Consider the following 19,733-nt stretch of genomic DNA (forward strand, 5'->3'; position numbering starts at 1 on the left):
GAAAGTTAGATCACTTTACTCTCATTGTTTATTTGGAGTGCAAATGACCAGCCAAAATGACCAGCCAAACATGTCATGGATTTTTTTGGTGGAGGACCTGACCCCTTAATTGACTGTTTTACTGCTCACTCCCAGTGCTCTTTTTAAGGACAGGGTAGGGTGTTTTCCCCTGGGCCCTCATGAAATGTCGGGTCAGCATCTTTCTTCAAGCAACCCAATTCCTTATTTTGCTTAATCTAGCATGAGCTGTCATATCTCCCTTCTTCAAATGTACTTTACTGGATATTTATTCATTTATTGAGTCCAAAGAGGCACTTGTAATGTTTCAAATGGGACCTCTTTCAATAATATCTCATTCACAAAATGTCTGGAATTGATGTGACATTGCCACAGATATTAACCATGCTTGGGAATGTAGAGTCATTCTCCATTCAGAACTTCACTCTCTCATAGGGTTGCAAAGGGTCGTAAACTTTCTGGTAAATTTCTGGAATTTTGCCTGAAATTTTCCATGCGAAGTTAAGCCCTGGAATTTGGGGAATTTTGCTTAAATTCACTAAAAAAGTTAGCTTATAACAGTGAACCTTTTTTGTTGGATACACATAAGGCAATTCTAGGTCTTGTGGCATATTTTGGTTGAACCATCCCCAATTCAATGGAATTGCAATCCTCTGCATGCACAGTGCATTCTTCCATCACATGTAGAGCTGATTCTCAAGATCTTGCACACTAATGGGATGCTGTTAAGCCCACAGTATTACACTGTCTGAGCCAAGGACCACAGTTTCCTGATACGTTTTGATTACAATACCAGGTGGTGTGAATATATGTTATATGACATACATGATTTTTTGTTAACTAGTAAATAGTAGCTTACGGCAAAGTGTGCTTAAATAATTTCTTACATGTTAACAATTTCTGCTAGTTAGTTTTTGCTACCATGTGGGTATTAGCTTGCTTGAGCCTGCTAACTGAGGAGTGTTAATTCACCTGTTTCCATACATGTTTCGTTTAAAGACATTTATCTTACAAATTGGTTGTTTAATCTAACTGCTTAACTATTTATCTGTACATGGAATTGTATTTGGGGCTTTTTCCCCCTAATCTTTACAGGAAAATGCCAAGGGTGATGTGTGGAGACATTTCACTGCAGCTAATGTAGAAGGAAACACTGTGCACATTTACAAATTCTGTGCCAAATCATATGTGAAGAATGCAACAAAGATGCAGAATCATCTGGCCAAGTGCATAAAGTTCCCTCAGCGCTCACAAAAAGCAACCTCTGACAAAAGTCCCTCTACTTCTATTTGAGGTGAAAATTATGAATTAGACACATTATCGATAGCAACAGCTCATGGTCCTCCTGTTTTTTTTTTTACTGACTGGAGGAACGTCATCAGAGAAATGCTGATGAATGTCTTGCTCGAGCTGTGTATTGGAAGAGATTTCTGAATGCTCTTCGCCCAGCATACACGTCTCCAACCAGACATGCTTTATCTACTAATTTGCTGGATGCAGAGTTCAAGTGAAGGTCAAGCAAATCATAGAGAAAGCAGACTGTATTGCAATCATCTCTGATGGGTGGTCTAATGTTTGTGGGCAAGGAATAATTAACTACTTCATCTCCACCCCTCAACCAGTATTCTACAAGAGCACAGACACAAGGGACAACAGACACACCGTTCTTTACATTGCAGATTTTCTCTACCATGTCTCCGGATTCCTACCGCAAGCTCTGAACCTTTACACCGGATCATCGCAGCTAGCTAGCTGCTATCAGAGCAAACACCAGTTAGCCTGGCGCTAGCCTCGAGCTAGGCCCATCTCCCAGCTCGCGGAAGAGGTCCATCAGCCAATTCTTGGGTTACAAACCCTATTTGGCCAATTGGCCTGGACCCCTTTACTGCCGACACAGAGCCCCACCGATCCATCACGACTGGTCTGCCGACATAACCGTCCGAGGGGGTTTCAACAGGCTCTTCAACAGGGCTGCAATCCCATTAACGGGATTGATATGACAACAGTCAGTGAAAGTGCAGAGCATCAAATTCAAACAACAGAAATCTCATAATTAAAATTCCTCAAACATACATATCTTATACCATTTTAAAGGTAATCGTGTTGTTAATCCCACCAAAGTGTCCGATTTCAAATAGGCTTTACAGCGAAAGCACAGAAAAATTTGTTCTAATCTCAGTATACATTGGCTCGTTATGTTCACTAGTTCCAAAAACATGCAGTGATATTGCAGAGCGCCACATCATTTTACAGAAATACTCATTATAAATGTCAATGAAAATACAATTGTTAGACATGGAAATATAGATACACTTCTCCTTAATGCATGAATAAGAGCCCCTCACAGCTGCCCACAGCACTGAGGATAGGAAACACTGTCACCACCGATAAATCTACGATAAACGATCATTTCAAGAGCCATTTTTCTACGGCTGGCCATGCTTTCCACCTGGCTACCCCTACCCCGGCCAACACCTTAGCAACCCCTGCAGCAACTTGCACATACCCCCCGCTTCTCCTTCACCCAAATCCAGAAAGCGGATGTTCTGAAAGAGTTGCAATATCTGGATCCCTACAAATCAGCTGGGCTTGGCTAGTCACTCTGGACCGTCTCTTTCTAAAATGATCTGCCGAAATTGTTCCAACTCCTATTACTAGCCTATTCAACCTCTCTTTCGTATCGTCTGAGATCCCCAAAGATTGGAAAGCTGCTGCGGTCATCCCCCTCTTCAAAGGGGGAGACACTCCAAACCTAAACTGTTATAGAACTATATCCATCCTGCCCTGCCTTTCCAAAATCTTTGGAAGCCAAGTTAACAAACAAACCACCAACCATTTCAAATCCCACCGTACCTTCTCCACTATGCAATCTGGTTTCCGAGCTGGTCATGGGTGCACCTCAGCCACGCTCAAGGTCCTAAACGATATCATAACCGCCATCGATAAAAGACAGTACTGTGCAGCCGTCTTCATCGATCTGGCCAAGGCTTTCGATTGTCAATCACCACATTCTTATCGGCAGACTCAATACCCTTGGCTTCTCAAATGACTGCCTCGCCTGATTCACCAACTACTTCTCAGATAGATTTCAGTGTGTCAAATCGGAGGGCCTGTTGTCCAGACCTCTGGCAGTCTCTATGGGGGTGCCACAGGATTCAATTCTCAGGCCGACTCTTTTCTCTGTATACATCAATGATGTCGCTCTTGCTGCTGGTGATTCTCTGATCCACCTCTACGCAGACGACACCATACATCTGGCCTTTCTTTGGACACTGTGCTAACAAACCTCCAAACAAGCTTCAATGCCGTACAACTCTCCTTCTGTGGCCTCCAGCTGATTTTAAATGCTAGTAAAACTAAGTACATGCTCTTCAATCGATTGTTGCTCGCACCCTCCCACCCGACTAGCATCACTACTCTGGACGGTTCTGACTTAGAATATGTGGACAACTACTAATACCTAGGTGTCTGGTTAGACTGTAAACTCTCCTTCCAGACTCGCATTAAGCATCTCCAATCAAAAATTAAATCTAGAATCGGCTTCCTATTTCGCAACAAAGCCTCCTTCACTCATGCTGCCAAACATACCCTCGTAAAGCTGAATATCCTACCGATCCTTGACTTCTGCAATGTCATATACAAAATAGCCTCCAACACTCTACTCAGCAAACTGGATGTAGTCGATCACAGTGCCATCCGTTTTTTTCACCAAAGCCCCATATACTACCCACCACTGCGACCTGTATGCTCTCGTTGGCTGGCCCTCACTGCATATTCGTCGCCAAACCCACTGGCTCCAGGTCATCTATCAGTCTATGCTAGGTAAAGCACCGCCTTATCTCAGCTCAATGATCACCATAGCAACTGGAACGAATTGCAAAAATGTCTGAAGCTGGAGTCTTATATCTCCCCCTCTAACTTTAAGCATCAGCTGTCAGAGTAGCTTACTGATCACTGTACCTGTACACAGCCAATCTGTAAATAGCACACCCAGCTACCTCATCCCCATGTTGTTACTTATCCTCTTGCTCTTTTGTTCCCCCAGTATCTCTACTTGCACATCATCATCTGCACATCTATCACTCCAGTGTTAATGCTGAATTGTAATTATTTCGCCTCTATGGCCTATTTATTGCCTTACTTCCCTACTCTTCTACATTTACACACACTGTACATATAATTTCTATTGTGTAATTGACTGTACATTTGTTTATGTGTGTCTCTGTGTTGTTTTTGTCGCACTGCTTTGCTTTATCTTGACCAGGTCGCAGTTGTAAATGAGAACTTGTTCTAAACTGGCCTACATGGTTCAATAAAGGTGAAATAAAAATTAAATACAAGCCCATACACGCTGCAGCGTACATGTTGGACCCCAAGTATGCTGGCAAGAGAATCCTGGCGGGTGCAGAGTTCAACAAGGCCTATGGTGTCATCTCTACCGTGTCTCACCACCTTGGCTCTTCCCCCTGTTGCCTCCATCATCCTCCGAATCGCACCAACATCAGCCGCCTCAGAGCGCAACTGGTCCTTGTTTGGGAACACACACACAACAAAGCATGCAATAGGCTGACCAATTCAAGGGTTGAAAAATTGGCGGCCATCCAAGCAAATTTGAGGCTTTTTGAGCCTGACAACAAGCCATCCTCAACAAGGTTGAAAAGTGACAGTGAAGATGAGGCCTCAGAGTCTGATGTTCAAGAGGTGGACATTGAGGAGGTCCAGGGAGAAGACATGGAAGCCTGAGATTAACACACTCAAAGCTCTAGTTTCTAGACCATCATTTTACAAACAGTTGAAAAGGTTTTTGGGAGATGCGATGGATCATTCAATATTCTCTTTCTTTTGTTGTTCAGTGAAATCATCCCATGGGAAGACTCAACTCATTTAATTAATGTTCAATTCATAACTACATTTGTTTTCTTCAATTGGAAGGATGTAATCATTTGCAGTTATGTATACTTATAAGGTAAAAGGTTTATGTTTCTGTCTCCATATGATATGGTAAATATATCCAATGCAAATAAATAAAAAAATATAATAAATAATTTGCATATATTTCCGTTAATTCCCATATATTCCCACGGAGAGTTTCCACCTCTGAATATTCCCCAAAATGTGCAACCCTACTCTCTCATAACCTCAACGAACTCAGGCGACATGAATGCGTCAAGTAGAATAATAAATACAAGATTTATTAGTGGCAGAAAGTTTAAGACATTCCTCACAATGTTGATTTCGTGCTGCAACTGAGCAACTTTTTGGCGGTTTTGCATTGGATATATTTACCAATACTGAGATGAGAACTGAATCATGAAAATGGGATGGAGTATATAGTTGGGGGTGGCTCTCCCTCCCTCGTATGGGTAGAGGAGGCTGTGTCTGCTTTGCTGTGATAGGAGTTGCAGACCGATGGAGTGTAGCGGAGTAGGCGACAGTGTACTACGTGCCATAAATCAAGTCTGAACCGTCTCAACAGAGTCTGAGAAAAAAAGGCATTTTGGTGTCTGCTGTAGAGACTGTTTACCTCCTCTTATTATCTTGGGAACAACAGGATTCCGATCAGGGAGCTGCGTAAGGTAAGCGGCACGGGGAGGGGATAGAGCAACGAGAGAGAGGTAGAGACGGGCGCATAAACTCGTTTGGCCACATAGGTCTCTTCTCATTTATAATCAGCGTGCGCTTGTTCTTCGAGGGTTATGTAGGGTTTATTATCGACCCTGTACACACTGAAAGCTGTTTGGTCTGTCTGTGTCCTATCCATTATTCGAGGAGCAGTTGGAAGATTTTGTGGATGTGGACCAGAGCCATATTGTTCTAAATATGTGGCTATGATGTGGACTAGTATTATGTTGTGTTCACACCGGGAGTTTTAACTCGCCGGAGTGAACAAAGGTGCGCCTTTTTTTGGTGTGGGGGGGGGGGTTGTCGTCTTTTTGATTGCACGGATTGAATTATATTTTGAGGATATAAAGTTAATCTGTATAAGTGTGTGTGTGTGTGTGTGTCAATGCATAGCTGTAGGCTAGTAAATGTTATTATTGAATCAGGATGGATGTGGGCAATTGTAAATCATGTTTTTCAAATGTTTGTTTTTTTGCACACAAAAAAATATTGTAGTTGGTAGAGCAGATGATAAAGTCAGTTTTATGTGATATTTTTTAAAATAATTGGCATGCTTGTTATTATGTTGATTTCCAGCATATCTAATGTATCAAATTAGTTAGGGAAATGAATGCCCTTGTTGCTCATTGAAACATTAGACCATTATTTGATGTTGCACATCATCAATCAGTTTATTTACATAGTGCTAGTTGGGGGAATGAGAGAAAGCAGGGAAACACCATTGTCCTTCACCGGGAGGCAGCCAATGTCTTATTTGTCTCAGATTTATCAGCGATAACTCTCTTCTGTCTTCCTTTGCCCCTTCCCCTTTCACACAGTTTTACATCCTTGGTGCTGTGCTTTTGATGGCGTTCTTGCAGAAGACTGGAGACTACTGCCACGCGCAACATCCCAGAGCATAGACTGATCCAGGGGAGGATGCCCACTGCTTTGCCTTCTCAGCCTACTACCCTGCACTGAAGGGCTCCCTGCCTCCCAGGACTCTCCACCCCCTTAGATCTCTCACCGTAAGACCCTCTCTCAGGAACTCTAATGGGGTGATTGGACTAACTATTCCACTACTCTTCAGTGAAAGCCCCAAGCCCATGGCTACGCTCTTCCTCATCTAAACCAACCACAGTGACCCCAGAGGATCGACCAACCCGAGGGCGGATCTTTTCAAAGGAGAGAAAGGACTGAGAAGAGGATTGAAGAGTTTTCGGAGGAGTTCAGCCCACCAGTTACCGTGGCGTCCGTGGTCCACCAGTTTGTGTCCCCTGTCCGTCCCTGTCCGTGTTGCATTGGCACCCCCAGCTGGGTAACGGTTGTCAACATGGCCCGTGTGAACCGTCCGGCGCCTGCCGAGGTGTGCTACAAGAACATGCGGCTACTCATCACGCACAACCCCACCAACTCCACCCTGAGCAGCTTCATCGAGGTGAGGACTGCTCTATCCAACCCTCTCTTTCTCCCTTGTTCTTTTCGCTCCTTTATCTCTCTCATCTTCCCTCTGTGTTCTCTCTCTCCCTGTTCTCGATCGCTCCCTGTTCTCGATCGCTCCCTCTCTCTCGTTTTCTCTCGTTTTCTCTCTCTCTCGTTTTCTCTCTCTCTCGTTTTCTCTCTCTCGTTTTCTCTCTCTCTCGTTTTCTCTCTCTCTCGTTTTCTCTCTCTCTCGTTTTCTCTCTCTCTCGTTTTCTCTCTCTCGTTCTCTGCGCACGCGCGCTTTGGCTGCACTATTACATTATGTCGATACTGCTCCAAGCCCTTCCTCCCCACACTGCTTCTACACTGATAAAACAGTACAGAGGGATGATAACAACAGTGCGCTCGCGGCTCCTGATTTCACAAAGCCTCTGTTTCTATGGCGACGTGTCCTGGTGCATCCTTCGGACACCTTGCGGTGAGAGGAGTGTGCCGCACGGTCAGACAATAGCAGAACTACCGCTACACTTCTCAGAACAACATGCGGGCCACAGGTGCGCTCTCACAGTGTACCGCGGCGGAAGGACAGGCACAGACAGACACAGGCGGACAGGCACAGACAGACAGACAGGCGGACGGACAGGCACAGACAGGCGGACCGACACAGGCAGAACCCTTAAAAATAACTCAATCATGAACATGTCCATGCAGACATATAGGCTCTATTTGTATACATACGTGTACCCCCCCCTCACACACACACAGTGTGAGTTACTTTTAACCTAACTTGTCCCCTCCCTCCCCACACACACAGTGTGAGTTACTTTTAACCTAACTTGCCCCCTCCCTCCCCACACACAGTGTGAGTTACTTTTACCCTAACTTGCCCCCACCCCTCCCCCTTAGGACCTTAAGAAGTACGGAGCCACGACGGTGGTGAGAGTGTGTGAGGTCACCTATGACAAGGCTCCGCTGGAGAAGGACGGCATCACCGTGGTGGTGAGTACAGCCCACAGTGTCACATGTCCCTCACATTTCCCTGTGAAGAGTAGAGGGGAGTGTCTCAGACAGGACTTCCCTTACTGATTCCTCCGGAAGGAGGGGGCAGAGTGTTATCAAACAAACTGCTCTGTGTTCAGTGGGGGCTGAGGTAGATGGGCGGGGGGTCCTTATATGCACGTAAACACAGGCACACATGCATGCATAAGTACTGATATACACCCAACATCCTGATAACAGCCAATACCCCTTCGAAGACCCATCTGGGTCACCCCTAAACACACAACTCGGACCAGTATCTGTATCTGAACGCGAAGACACTGTTTCTGATTACCCATACGTCAACGTTCCATCGTTGCCATGGCAGCTGCAGAGCCTGGTTACTCCACACGGCCTCCACATCTCCATTTTTTTCTCTCTCTCCAGTTACGTAAGCACTAATCTTGTTGCCAGACACTTCCACCCAAATGGGAGAGGAGTCTGGTGGTCCAATGTGTCAAACTGGACCTTTGTTAGCCCGATAAAGCCAATATCTTTCTGTATCTCCCACAACACACAATGATGACAAATACTTTACTCAGTAGGTCACCCCCATTGAATTCTATGGTCACTCCCACTAAGGCCAACTTTTAATCGTTGATATCCCAGTCTTATATGCGCCATGCGCAATAGCCTGGGGACGAGGTTAAGTAAACACAAGACCCCGGATTTTTGTTTACGTGAAGGACATACTTAGCTTTCTGCCAGAGCCCTGGAAAACATTGAGGATCATGGCAATTGGCAATAGCTCACCAGCATCCAGAAAAACAGAATTGAATGCCTGGGAGGGGGTAGCCTTTGTCTCGGGGGCATCATGCACCCCAAAATTCTGAGGGGGCACAAAGTATGTGAGGACGGCTGGGGGGATGTCTGGAGTGGGGCTAGGCCCCCTGTCCTGAAGTTGGAGAATTTCACATTTTTCGAACACCTGAAACCGGTTTTTCCCTGCAGCTCTGCAGAGTGGTCACTAGCTGGCACAGCTACAAAGTCATACAATCTGATTCTAACCTTAACAACACTGCTAACCCTAATGCCTAACCCTAACCACACTGATAACCCTAATGCCTAACCCTAACTTTAAATTAAGATTTTTAAAAAAGCACAATTTTGTTGTCATTCATTTTTATGATAGAGCCAATATTGACTTTGCAGTTGGCCCATCTAACGCCCAGTTCTGCCTCCAGGGTAAGATTCAAATCAAATTGTATTTGTCACATGTGCCGAATACAACAGTGAAATGCTTAATTACAAGCCCTTAACCAACAATGCTTTAAGAAGTTAAGAAAAAAAATACAAATAAGTGTACATTTGTATTTTTAGTAAAAGTAACAAATAATTAAACTGCAGCAGTAAAATAACAAGCGAGGCTATATACAGGGGGTTACCGGTGTGGGAGCACTGGAGGTAATATGTACATGTAGAGTTAACGTGACTATGCATAGATTATAAACAGCGAGTAGCAGCAGCGTAAAATAGGGGTCTGGGTATTCAGGAGTCTTAGCTATTCAGGAGTCTTATGGCTTGGGAGTAGAAGCTGTTAAGAAGCCTTTTGGACCTCGACTTGACGCTCCGGTACCGCTTGCCATGCGGTAGCAGAGAGAACAGTCTATGACTAGGGTGGGTGGAGTCTTTGACAATTTTTAGGCCTTCCTCTGACACCGCATGATATAGGGGTCCTGGTTGACAGGAAGCTTGGCCCCAGTGATGTACTGGGCCGTATGATCTACCCTCTGGGTTCTACCCGCTCGGCCTCCCCCTTGCGGTCGAAGGCCGAGCAGTTGCCATACCGGGCAGGATGCTCTCGATGGTGCAGCTGTAGAACCTTCTTGAGGATCTGAGGAACCATGCCAAATCTTTTCAATCTCCTGAGGCGGAATAGGCTTTGTCGTGCCCTCTTCACAACTGTCTTAGTGTGTTTGGACCATGGTAGTTTGTTGGTGATGTGGACACCAAGGAGCTTGAAGCTCTCAACCTGTTCCACTACAGCCTGGTTGATGAGAATGGGGGTGTGCTCTGACCTCCTTTTCCTGTAGTCCACAATCATCTCCTTTGTCTTGATTACGTTGAGGGAGAGGTTGTTGTCCTGCCACCACACGACCAGGTCTCTGAACTCCTCCCTATAGGCTGTCTCATCGGTGATCAGGCCTACCAGTGGTGTGTCATCGGCAAACTTGTTGTTGGTGAGTCGTGCCTGGCCATGCAGTCATGAGTGAACAGGGAGTACAGGAGGGGACTGAGCACGCACCCCTGAGCAGCCCCCGTGTTGAGGATCAGCGTTGCAGATGTGTTGTTCCCTACCCTGCTAGACAAACAGGCCTGTAGCTTAGCATCTGCTTCATCTGGCCACTTTCTTATTGATCTTGTCACTGGTGCTTCCTGATTTAGTTTTTTCTTGTAAGCAGGAATCAGGAGGATACAATTATGTTCAGATTTACCAAATGGAGGGCGAGGGAGATCTTTGTCTGTGTGGAGGAAAGGTGGTCTCGAGTTTATTTATTTATCCCCCTCTGGTTGCACATTTAACATGCTGATAGAAATGAGGTAAAACTGATTTGAGTTTCCCTGCATTAAAGTCCCAGCCACTAGGAGTGCCGCCTCTGGATGAGCATTCTCCTGTTTGCTTATGGCCACATACAGCTCATTGAGTGCAGTCTTAGTGCCAGCATCGGTCTGTGGTGGCATATAGACAGCTATGAAAAATATAGATGTAAATAGACCGCTCCTGCTGTCTCTAGAGTTGAAAACAGCAGGTCTGGGACAGGTAGCACGTCCGGTGAACAGGTCAGGGTTCCATAGCCGCAGGCAGAACAGTTGAAACTGGAGCAGCAGCACGGCCAGGTGGACAGGGGACAGCAAGGAGTCATCAGGCCAGGTAGTCCCGAGGCATGGTCCTAGGGCTCAGGTCAAACAGGCAGGATATAACACCACCCACTTTGCCAAAGCACAGCCCCCACACCACGAGAGAGATATCTTCAACCACCAACTTACCATCCTGAGACAAGGCCAGGTATAGCCCACAAAGATCTCAATCATAGGACCTACTGAAGAGATGAGTCTTCAATAAAAACTTCAAGGTTGAGACCGAGTCTGCGTCTCTCACATGGGTAGGCAGACCATTCCATAAAAATGGAGCTCTATAGGAGAAATCCCTGCCACCAGCTGTTTGTTTAGAAATTCTAGGGACAGTTAGGAGGCCTGCGTCTTGTGACCGTAGCTTACGTGTAGGTATGTACGGCCGGACCAAATCAGAGAGATAGGTAGGAGCAAGCCTATGTAATGCTTTGTAGGTTAGCAGTAAAACCTTGAAATCAGCCCTTGCCTTGACGGGAAGCCAGTATAGGGAGGCTAGCACTGGAGTAATATGATCAAATTGTTTGGTTCTAGTCAGGATTCTAGCAGCCGTATTTAGCACTAACTGAAGTTTATTTAGTGCTTTATCTGGGTAGCCGGAAAGTAGAGCATTGCAGTAGTCTAACCTAGAAGTGACAAAAGCATGGATTAATTTTTCTGCATCATTTTTGGACAAAGTTTCTGATTTGTGCAATGTTACGTAGATGGAAAAAAGCTGTCCTTGAAACAATCTTGATATGTTCGTCAAAAGAGAGATCAGGGACCAACGCCGAGATCCTTCAGTTTTATTTGAGACGACTGTACAACCATCAAGATTAATTATCAGATTCAACAGAAGATCTCTTTGTTTCTTGGGACCTACAACAAGTATCTCTGTTTTGTCCAAGTTTAAAGGTAGAACATTTGAAGCTATCTACTTCCTTATGTCTGAAACACAGGCTTCCAGCGAGGGCAATTTTGGGGCTTCACCATGTTTCATCGAAATGTACAACTGTGTGTCATCCGCATAGCAGTAAAAGTTAACATTACGTTTCCGAATGACATCACCAAGAGGTAAAATATATAGTGAAAACAATAGTGGTCCTAAAATGGAACCTTGAGGAACACTGACATTTACAGTTGATTTGTCAAGAGGACAAACCATTCACAGAGACAAACTGATATCTTTCCAACAGATAAGATCTAAACCAGGCCAGAACTTTTCCGTGTAGACCAATTTGGGTTTCCAATCCCTCCAAAGGAATGTGGTGATCGATGGTATCAAAAGCAGCACTAGGGTCTAGGAGCACGAGGACAGATGCAGAGCACAAGGACAGATGCAGAGCCTCTGTCTGACGCCATTTAAAACCTCTTAGGGAAGTTGAGAATTCAAGCAGCTTTTCGCAGCTTTTTGTTAAAAATCGCGCAACATTTCAGCGCCCTGCTATTCATGCCAGGAATATGGTATATGCATATGATTAGTATGTGTGGATAGAAAACACTCAGACATTTCTGAAACTGGTTAAATCACGGCTGTGACTATAACAGAACGTGCGTTTCATCGAAAAGTGCAGGAAAATCTGATCACTGAAAATTGAAAAAAATATCCATGCGCGACTTCCAGGAATTGTTATAGGTGAACCGGATTAAATGAGGCCGAGGTTGCAGTACCTACAGCTTCCACACGATGTCTAGAGTCTTGTCATTTGCCTAGGCTTTGTTTCTTGGTCAAACCGAATCAAGGGAACCGATTCCCTCCGGTCTCCGACCGGATGTTTTGGTTGAGATTTCTCCGGACATTATTTCAAGAAGGACACCTATAGAATTGACATCGCCTCGTGATCAATTGTATCACTTATTAACGTGTACTAATACCTAAAGTTGATTACAAAAGTATTTTGAAGTGTTTTGTGAAAGTTTATTGTCGACTTTTTTCATTTAAAAAAATGACGTTACGTTCTAAAACGCTATTTTTTCCGTTGTTCACACAGTGTTCATAGTGTTCATAGATCGATATCTAGTCTATATATGGACCGATTTAATCGAAAAAAGACCCAAAATGATGTTTATGGGACATCTAGGAGTGCCAAGAAAGAAGCTCGTCAAAGGTAATGAATGTTTTATATTTTATTTCTGCGTTTTGAGTAGCCCCCGGCTATCGCAAAATCTGTCGTTAGGTGACGGTGCAGTATTTGGGGGATACATGCTATCAGATAATAGCTTCTCATGCTTTCGCCGAAAAGCATTTTACAAATCTGACTCGGTAACTAGATTCACAACGAGTGTAGCTTTAATTCAGTACATTGTATGTGCATTTTAATGAAAGTTTGAGTTTTATCAAAAACTACGTGGCGCACTTGAAATTTCAGCTGATTTATGTTCCCACCTCGGAACCACGGCACCAACAAGTTAAAGGTAATTTGCAATCTTCACAATGCAGTCTCAGTGCTTTGATGCAGTCTAAAACCAGTCTGAAGCATTTCGTATACATTGTTTATCTTCTGGAAGGCCGTGAGTTGCTGCGCAACAGCTTTTTCAATTTTTTTTGAGAAGGATTGGAGATTCGATATAGGCCGATTTTTAGTTTTTAAATATTTTCTGGGTCAAGGTTTGGCTTTTTCAAGAGAGGCTTTATTACTGCCACTTTTAGTGAGTTTAGTACACATCCGGTGGATAGAGAGATGTTTATTATGTTCAACATAGGAGGGCCAAGCACAGGAAGCAGCTCTTTCAGTAGTTTAGTTGGAATAGGGTCCAGTATGCAGCTTGACGGTTTGGAGGCCATGATTATTTTCATCATTGTGTCAAGACATATAGTACCAAAACACTAGCCTGTGTTTTAGTAGCCTGAAATGGCTTCTTGGTAGCTAGTTGGCTGGGCTAGCTAAAGCCAACTTCATACAATTGCTAGCTGGCTAGTAGTATTACAGATACATTTATTTTAAACAGGACAAATCTGAGGGAGCACGTGCCCCCTATGGGAATGACACCTATGCTACCTCCCACCTTCTCCTTTATCTCTATAGGGATATTGGGTAAAATCTGGAGAGATCTTGTCAAAGGGCTCGTACTCTATTAAGCAATCGGCTGTCCAGTGCCCCAAAATATTGACAACAACAATGAAGCTAGGGCCATACAGATGGATAGAGCTGTACTCTGTTATCATAGCTCTATCTGTCTGGCCTGCAGGGTGTTTTGCCTAGAACTCCGCTCACATGGACGGAGACCTGGGAGGATGGCTGTTCTTCTTAAAGACTGCTTCAACTGTTGAATAACTGTTGTAATAGGGAAGAAACAGGTGATGTGACGTTTTTCAGTTGAAGTGTAAACTCATTTGGGATATCGCTGTTAACTAGGAATTGATTATAGTGACTTGTATGTTTATTCAATATCTCCACTGCGATTTGATGCTCTGGAGGCAGTGAGTTGCCTTGGCTACAGGATTTCACAGCTATGGTCTCATAATTGGATAGTTAATGTGAACAGTGTGTTCTGTGTGTTGAGAGCATGGTATTGGAGCAGGTCATCTTGTATCTATGACATTCTAAAAAGCATTCAGAGGTCACGTTGACCGGAACGGAAGCCTGTGTGTGTGTGTGTGTGTGTGTGTGTGTGATTATACCTCGTTTCCGGAGTAGGCCAGTGCTGCTGTTGTTGAGTCCTTATTACCTCAGCCAACATCATGCAGCAGCTTACAACATGTACTACGCTGCAAATATTTATCCTTCAGGAGCTGATGCTAGGAAAACAGTAAGACACGGCCCAAGGCAAATAAATAGCCTAACCCCCAAATGAGAGATGGTCCGTTTTGGTGGTGGCTGCCGCCTAAGCTGCCTGGTAGGGATTGTGTGTGTTTGTGGGGGTAAGAGGCTCTTGGTCTCTGCTTCCTCATGAAAGGCCAACTTCCTCCTCTGTTAGGTGTTACTATGGTAATTCCACACTGTTTACTATAAATGACACACCTACAGTACCAGTCAAAAGTTTGGACATACCTACTCATTCCAGGGATTTTCTTAATTTTTTACTATTTTCTACATTGTAGAATAATAGTGAAGAAAAAAATCATTATGACATAACACATGGAATCACGTCGTAACCAAAAAAGTCTTTAAACAAATCAAAATAAATGTTATATTTGAGATTCTTCAAAGTAGCCACCCGTTGCCTTGATGACAGCTTTGCACACTCTTGGCATTCTCTCAACCAGCTTCATGAGGTATTCACCTGGAATGCATTTCAATTAACAGGTGTGCCTTAAGTTAATTTGTGAAATGTCATTCCTTAATGTGTTTGAGCCAATCAGTTGTGTTGTGACAAGGGGTGGTTTATAGAAGATAGCCCTATTTGGTAAAAGACCAAGTCCATATTATGGCAACACCATAATACGAAACGACAGTCCATCATTACTTTAAGACATGAAGGTCAGTCAATCCGGAAAATTTCAAGAACTTTGAACGTTTCTTCAAGTGCAGTCAGAAAAACCATCAAGCGCTCTGATGAAACTGGCCCTCATGAGGACCGTCACAGGAAAGGAAGACCCAGAGTTACCTCTGCTGCAGAGGATAAGTTCATTAGAGTTACCAGCCTTGACATTGCAGCCCAAATAAATGCTTCACAGAGTAAGGGCTATTTGACCAAGAAGGAGAGTGGTTGAGTGCTGCATCAGATGACCTGGCCTCCACAATCACCTGACCTCAACCCAATTGAGATGGTTTGGGATGAGTTGGACTGCAGAGTGAAGGAAAAGCAGCCAACAAGTGTTCAGCGTATGTGGGAAGTCCTTCAAGACTGTTGGAAAAGCATTCCAGGTAAAGCTGGTTGAGAGAATGCCAAGAGTGTGCAATGCTGTCAAGGCAAAGGGTGGTTACTTTGAAGAATGTGAAATCTAAAATATATTTTGATTTGTTTAACACTTACTTCAGGTTACTACATGATTCCATGTGTTTTTTCATAGTTTTGATGTCTTCACTATTATTCTACAATGTAGATTATAGTAAACACAAAGAAAAACACTTACTTCAGGTTACTACATGATTCCATGTGTTTTTTCATAGTTTTGATGTCTTCACTATTATTCTACAATGTAGATTATAGTAAACACAAAGAAAAACCCTGGAATGAGTAGGTGTGTCCAAACGTTTGATTGGAACTGTATTTGGGACTATTGTTGAGAGGTATGAGTTAGTGATACATTTTAAACGCTCCCCAGACAGCCAGCCCTCCCTGGAGATCAACAGGCCCTGGGTCCAGACTACTGTGGCTGATACTGTGACTGTAGATCAACAGGCCCTGGGTCCAGACTACTGTAGCTGATACTGTGACTGTAGATCAACAGGCCCTGGGTCCAGACTACTGTGGCTAATACTGTGACTGTAGATCAACAGGCCCTGGGTCCAGACTACTGTAGCTGATACTGTGACTGTAGATCAACAGGCCCTGGGTCCAGACTACTGTAGCTGATACTATGACTGTAGATCAACAGGCCCTGGGTCCAGACTACTGTGGCTGATACTGTGACTGTAGATCAACAGGCCCTGGGTCCAGACTACTGTGTCTGATACTGTGACTGTAGATCAACAGGCCCTGGGTCCAGACCACTGTGGCTGATACTGTGACTGTAGATCAACAGGCCCTGGGTCCAGACTACTGTGGCTGATACTGTGACTGTAGATCAACAGGCCCTGGGTCCAGACTACTGTAGCTGATACTGTGACTGTAGATCAACAGGCCCTGGGTCCAGACTACTGTAGCTGATACTGTGACTGTAGATCAACAGGCCCTGGGTCCAGACTACTGTGGCTGATACTGTGACTGTAGATCAACAGGCCCTGGGTCCAGACTACTGTGGCTGATACTGTGACTGTAGATCAACAGGCCCTGGGTCCAGACTACTGTGGCTGATACTGTGACTGTAGATCAACAGGCCCTGGGTCCAGACTACTGTAGCTGATACTGTGACTGTAGATCAACAGGCCCTGGGTCCAGACTACTGTAGCTGATACTGTGACTGTAGATCAACAGGCCCTGGGTCCAGACTACTGTAGCTGATACTGTGACTGTAGATCAACAGGCCCTGGGTCCAGACTACTGTAGCTGATACTGTGACTGTAGATCAACAGGCCCTGGGTCCAGACTACTTTGACTGTAGATCAACAGGCCCTGGGTCCAGACTACTGTGGCTGATACTTTGACTGTAGATCAACAGGCCCTGGGTCCAGACTACTGTGGCTGATACTGTGACTGTAGATCAACAGGCCCTGGGTCCAGACTACTGTGGCTGATACTGTGACTGTAGATCAACAGGCCCTGGGTCCAGACCACTGTGGCTGATACTGTGACTGTAGATCAACAGGCCCTGGGTCCAGACCACTGTGGCTGATACTCATTCCAAAATCATGGGCATTAATATGGAGTTGGGCCCCCCACTTGGAGTTGGGGACCTTTACACCACTCCAGCCAACACTTGGCATTGCGCATGGTGATCTTAGGTTTGTGTGCAGATGTTTGGCCGTGGAAACCAATTTCATGAAGCTCCTGACAAAGTTATTGTGTTGACGTTGCTTCCAGAGGCAGTTTGGAACTCTGTAGTGAGTGTTGCAACTGAGGACCGATGATTTTTACACGCTTCAGCACTTGGCCGTCCCGTTCTGTGAGCTGGTGTGGCCACTTCGCGGCTGAGCTGTTCCACTTCAAAATACAAGCACTTCCGGTTCAGCTCTATTAGGGCAGAAATTTGACAAACTGACTTGTTGGAAAGGTGGCATCCTATGACTGTGCCATGTCAAAAGTCACTGAGCTCTTCAGTAAGGACATTCAACTGCCAATGTTTGTCTATTGAGATTTCATTGCTGTGCGCTTGATTTTATACACCTGTCAGCAAGGGCTTGACTGAAATAGCCAAATCCACTCATTTGAAGGGGTGTCCACATTACTTTTATTCAGTGCCTTCGGAAAGTATTCAGACCCCTTGACATTTTCCACATTTTGTTACGTTACAGCCTTATTCTAAAATGTATTAAATACTTTTTTTACCAGAGCAATCTCCAAAAAATACCCGAAAATGACAAAACAAAAACAGGTTTTTAGACATTTTTGCGAATTTTATGTATATATTTTTTTAAACATACAGTTGAAGTTTACATACACCTTAGCCAAATACATATAAACTCAGTTTTTCACAATTTCTGACATTTCATCCTAGTCAAAATTCCCTGTCTTAGGTCAGTTTGGATCACCACTTTATTTTAAGAATGTGAAATGTCAGAATAATAGTAGCGAGAATGATTTACTTCAGCTTTTATTTTCTTTCATCACATTCCCAGTGGGTCAGAAGTTTACATACACTCAATTAGTATTTGGTAGCATTGCCTTTAAATTGTTTAACTCAGGTCAAATGGTTCAGGTAGCCTTCCACAAGCTTCCTACAATACGTTGGGTGAATTTTGGCCCATTCCTCCGGACAGAGCTGGTGTAACTGAGTCAGGTTTGTAGGCCTCCTTGCTCGCACACGCTTTTTCAGTTCAGCCCACAAATTTTCTATAGGATTGAGGTGAGGGCTTTGTGATGGCAACTCCAATACCTTGACTTTGTTGTCCTTAAGCCATTTTGCCACAACTTTGGAAGTATGCTTGGGGTCACTGTCCATTTGGAACCAAGCTTTAACTTCCTGACTGATATCTTGATGTTGCTTCAATATATCCACATCATTTTACTGCCTCATGATGCCATCTATTTTGTGAAGTGCACCAGTCCCTCCTGCAGCAAAGCACCCCCACAACATGATGCTGCCACCCCGTGCTTCACGGTTGGGATGGTGTTCTTTGGCTTGCAAGCCTCCCCCTTTTTCCTCCAAACATAACGATGGTCATTATGGCCGAACAGTTCTATTTTTGTTTCATCAGACCAGAGGACATTTCTCCAAAAAGTACGATCTTTGTCCCCATGTGCAGTTGCAAACTGTAGTCTGACTTTTTTATGGAGGTTTTGGAGCAGTGGCTTCTTCCTTGCTGAGCGGCCTTTCAAGTTATGTCGATAAAGGACTTGTTTTACTGTGGATATAGATACCTTTGTACCTGTTTCCTCCAGCATCTTCACAAGGTCCTTTGCTGTTATTCTGGGATTGATTTGCACTTTTCGCAGCAAAGTACATTCATCTCTAGGAGACAGAACGCATCTCCTTCCTGAGCGTTATGACGGCTGCGTGGTTCCATGGTGTTTATACTTGCATACTATTGTTTGTACAGATTAACGTGGTACCTTCAGGCGTTTGGAAATTGCTCCCATGGATGAACCAGACTTGTGGAGGTCTACAAAGTTATTTTTTTACTTGTGGAGGTCTTGGCTGATTTCTATTGATTTTTTTCATATGATGTCAAGCAAAGAGGCACTGAGTTTGAAGGTAGGCCTTGAAATACATTCACAGGTACACCTCCAATTGACTCAATTTATGTAAGTTAGCCTATCAGAAGCTTCTAAAGCCATGACATCATTTTCTGGAATTTTCCAAGCTATTTAAAGGCACAGTCAACTTAGTGTATGTAAACTTCTGACCCACTGGAATTGTGATACAGTGAAATAATCTGTAAACAATTGTTGTAAAAATACTTGTGTCATGCACAAGGTAGATTTCCTAACCGACTTGCCAAAGCTATAGTTTGTTAACATGAAATTTGTGGAGTGGTTGAAAACAACTTTTAATGACTCCAACCTAAATGTATGTAAACTTCCAACTTCAACTGTACCTTATTTACATAAGTATTCAGACCTTCTTTTTCTATGAGATTCGAAATGGAGCTCAGGTGCATCCTGTTTAAATTGATCATCCT

The 19,733-nt window shown here is 44.1% G+C and overlaps 1 protein-coding gene across 4 annotated transcripts in view; it reads left to right on the forward strand.

Annotated features, from left to right (window-relative positions):
- Window positions 1–19,733, forward strand: part of LOC118399645 (protein tyrosine phosphatase type IVA 3) — a 61,532-nt gene that overhangs the window by 34,814 nt on the left and 6,985 nt on the right. For 2 of the 4 annotated variants that reach the window (XM_052472700.1, XM_035795900.2), the window contains 2 exons: window positions 6,459–7,057; window positions 7,948–8,040. In XM_052472700.1, the coding sequence (XP_052328660.1) occupies window positions 6,953–7,057; window positions 7,948–8,040 (198 nt within the window). In that variant the 5' untranslated portion in view covers window positions 6,459–6,952. Of the gene's footprint in view, window positions 1–5,328; window positions 5,595–5,635; window positions 5,911–6,458; window positions 7,058–7,947; window positions 8,041–19,733 lie in introns of those variants that run through there. The other 2 variants (XM_035795899.2, XM_035795902.2) reach the window with 2 other exon arrangements.

Source organism: Oncorhynchus keta, chromosome 20 (genome assembly GCF_023373465.1).
Source record: "Oncorhynchus keta strain PuntledgeMale-10-30-2019 chromosome 20, Oket_V2, whole genome shotgun sequence".
NCBI classification, from domain to species: Eukaryota; Metazoa; Chordata; class Actinopteri; order Salmoniformes; family Salmonidae; genus Oncorhynchus; species Oncorhynchus keta.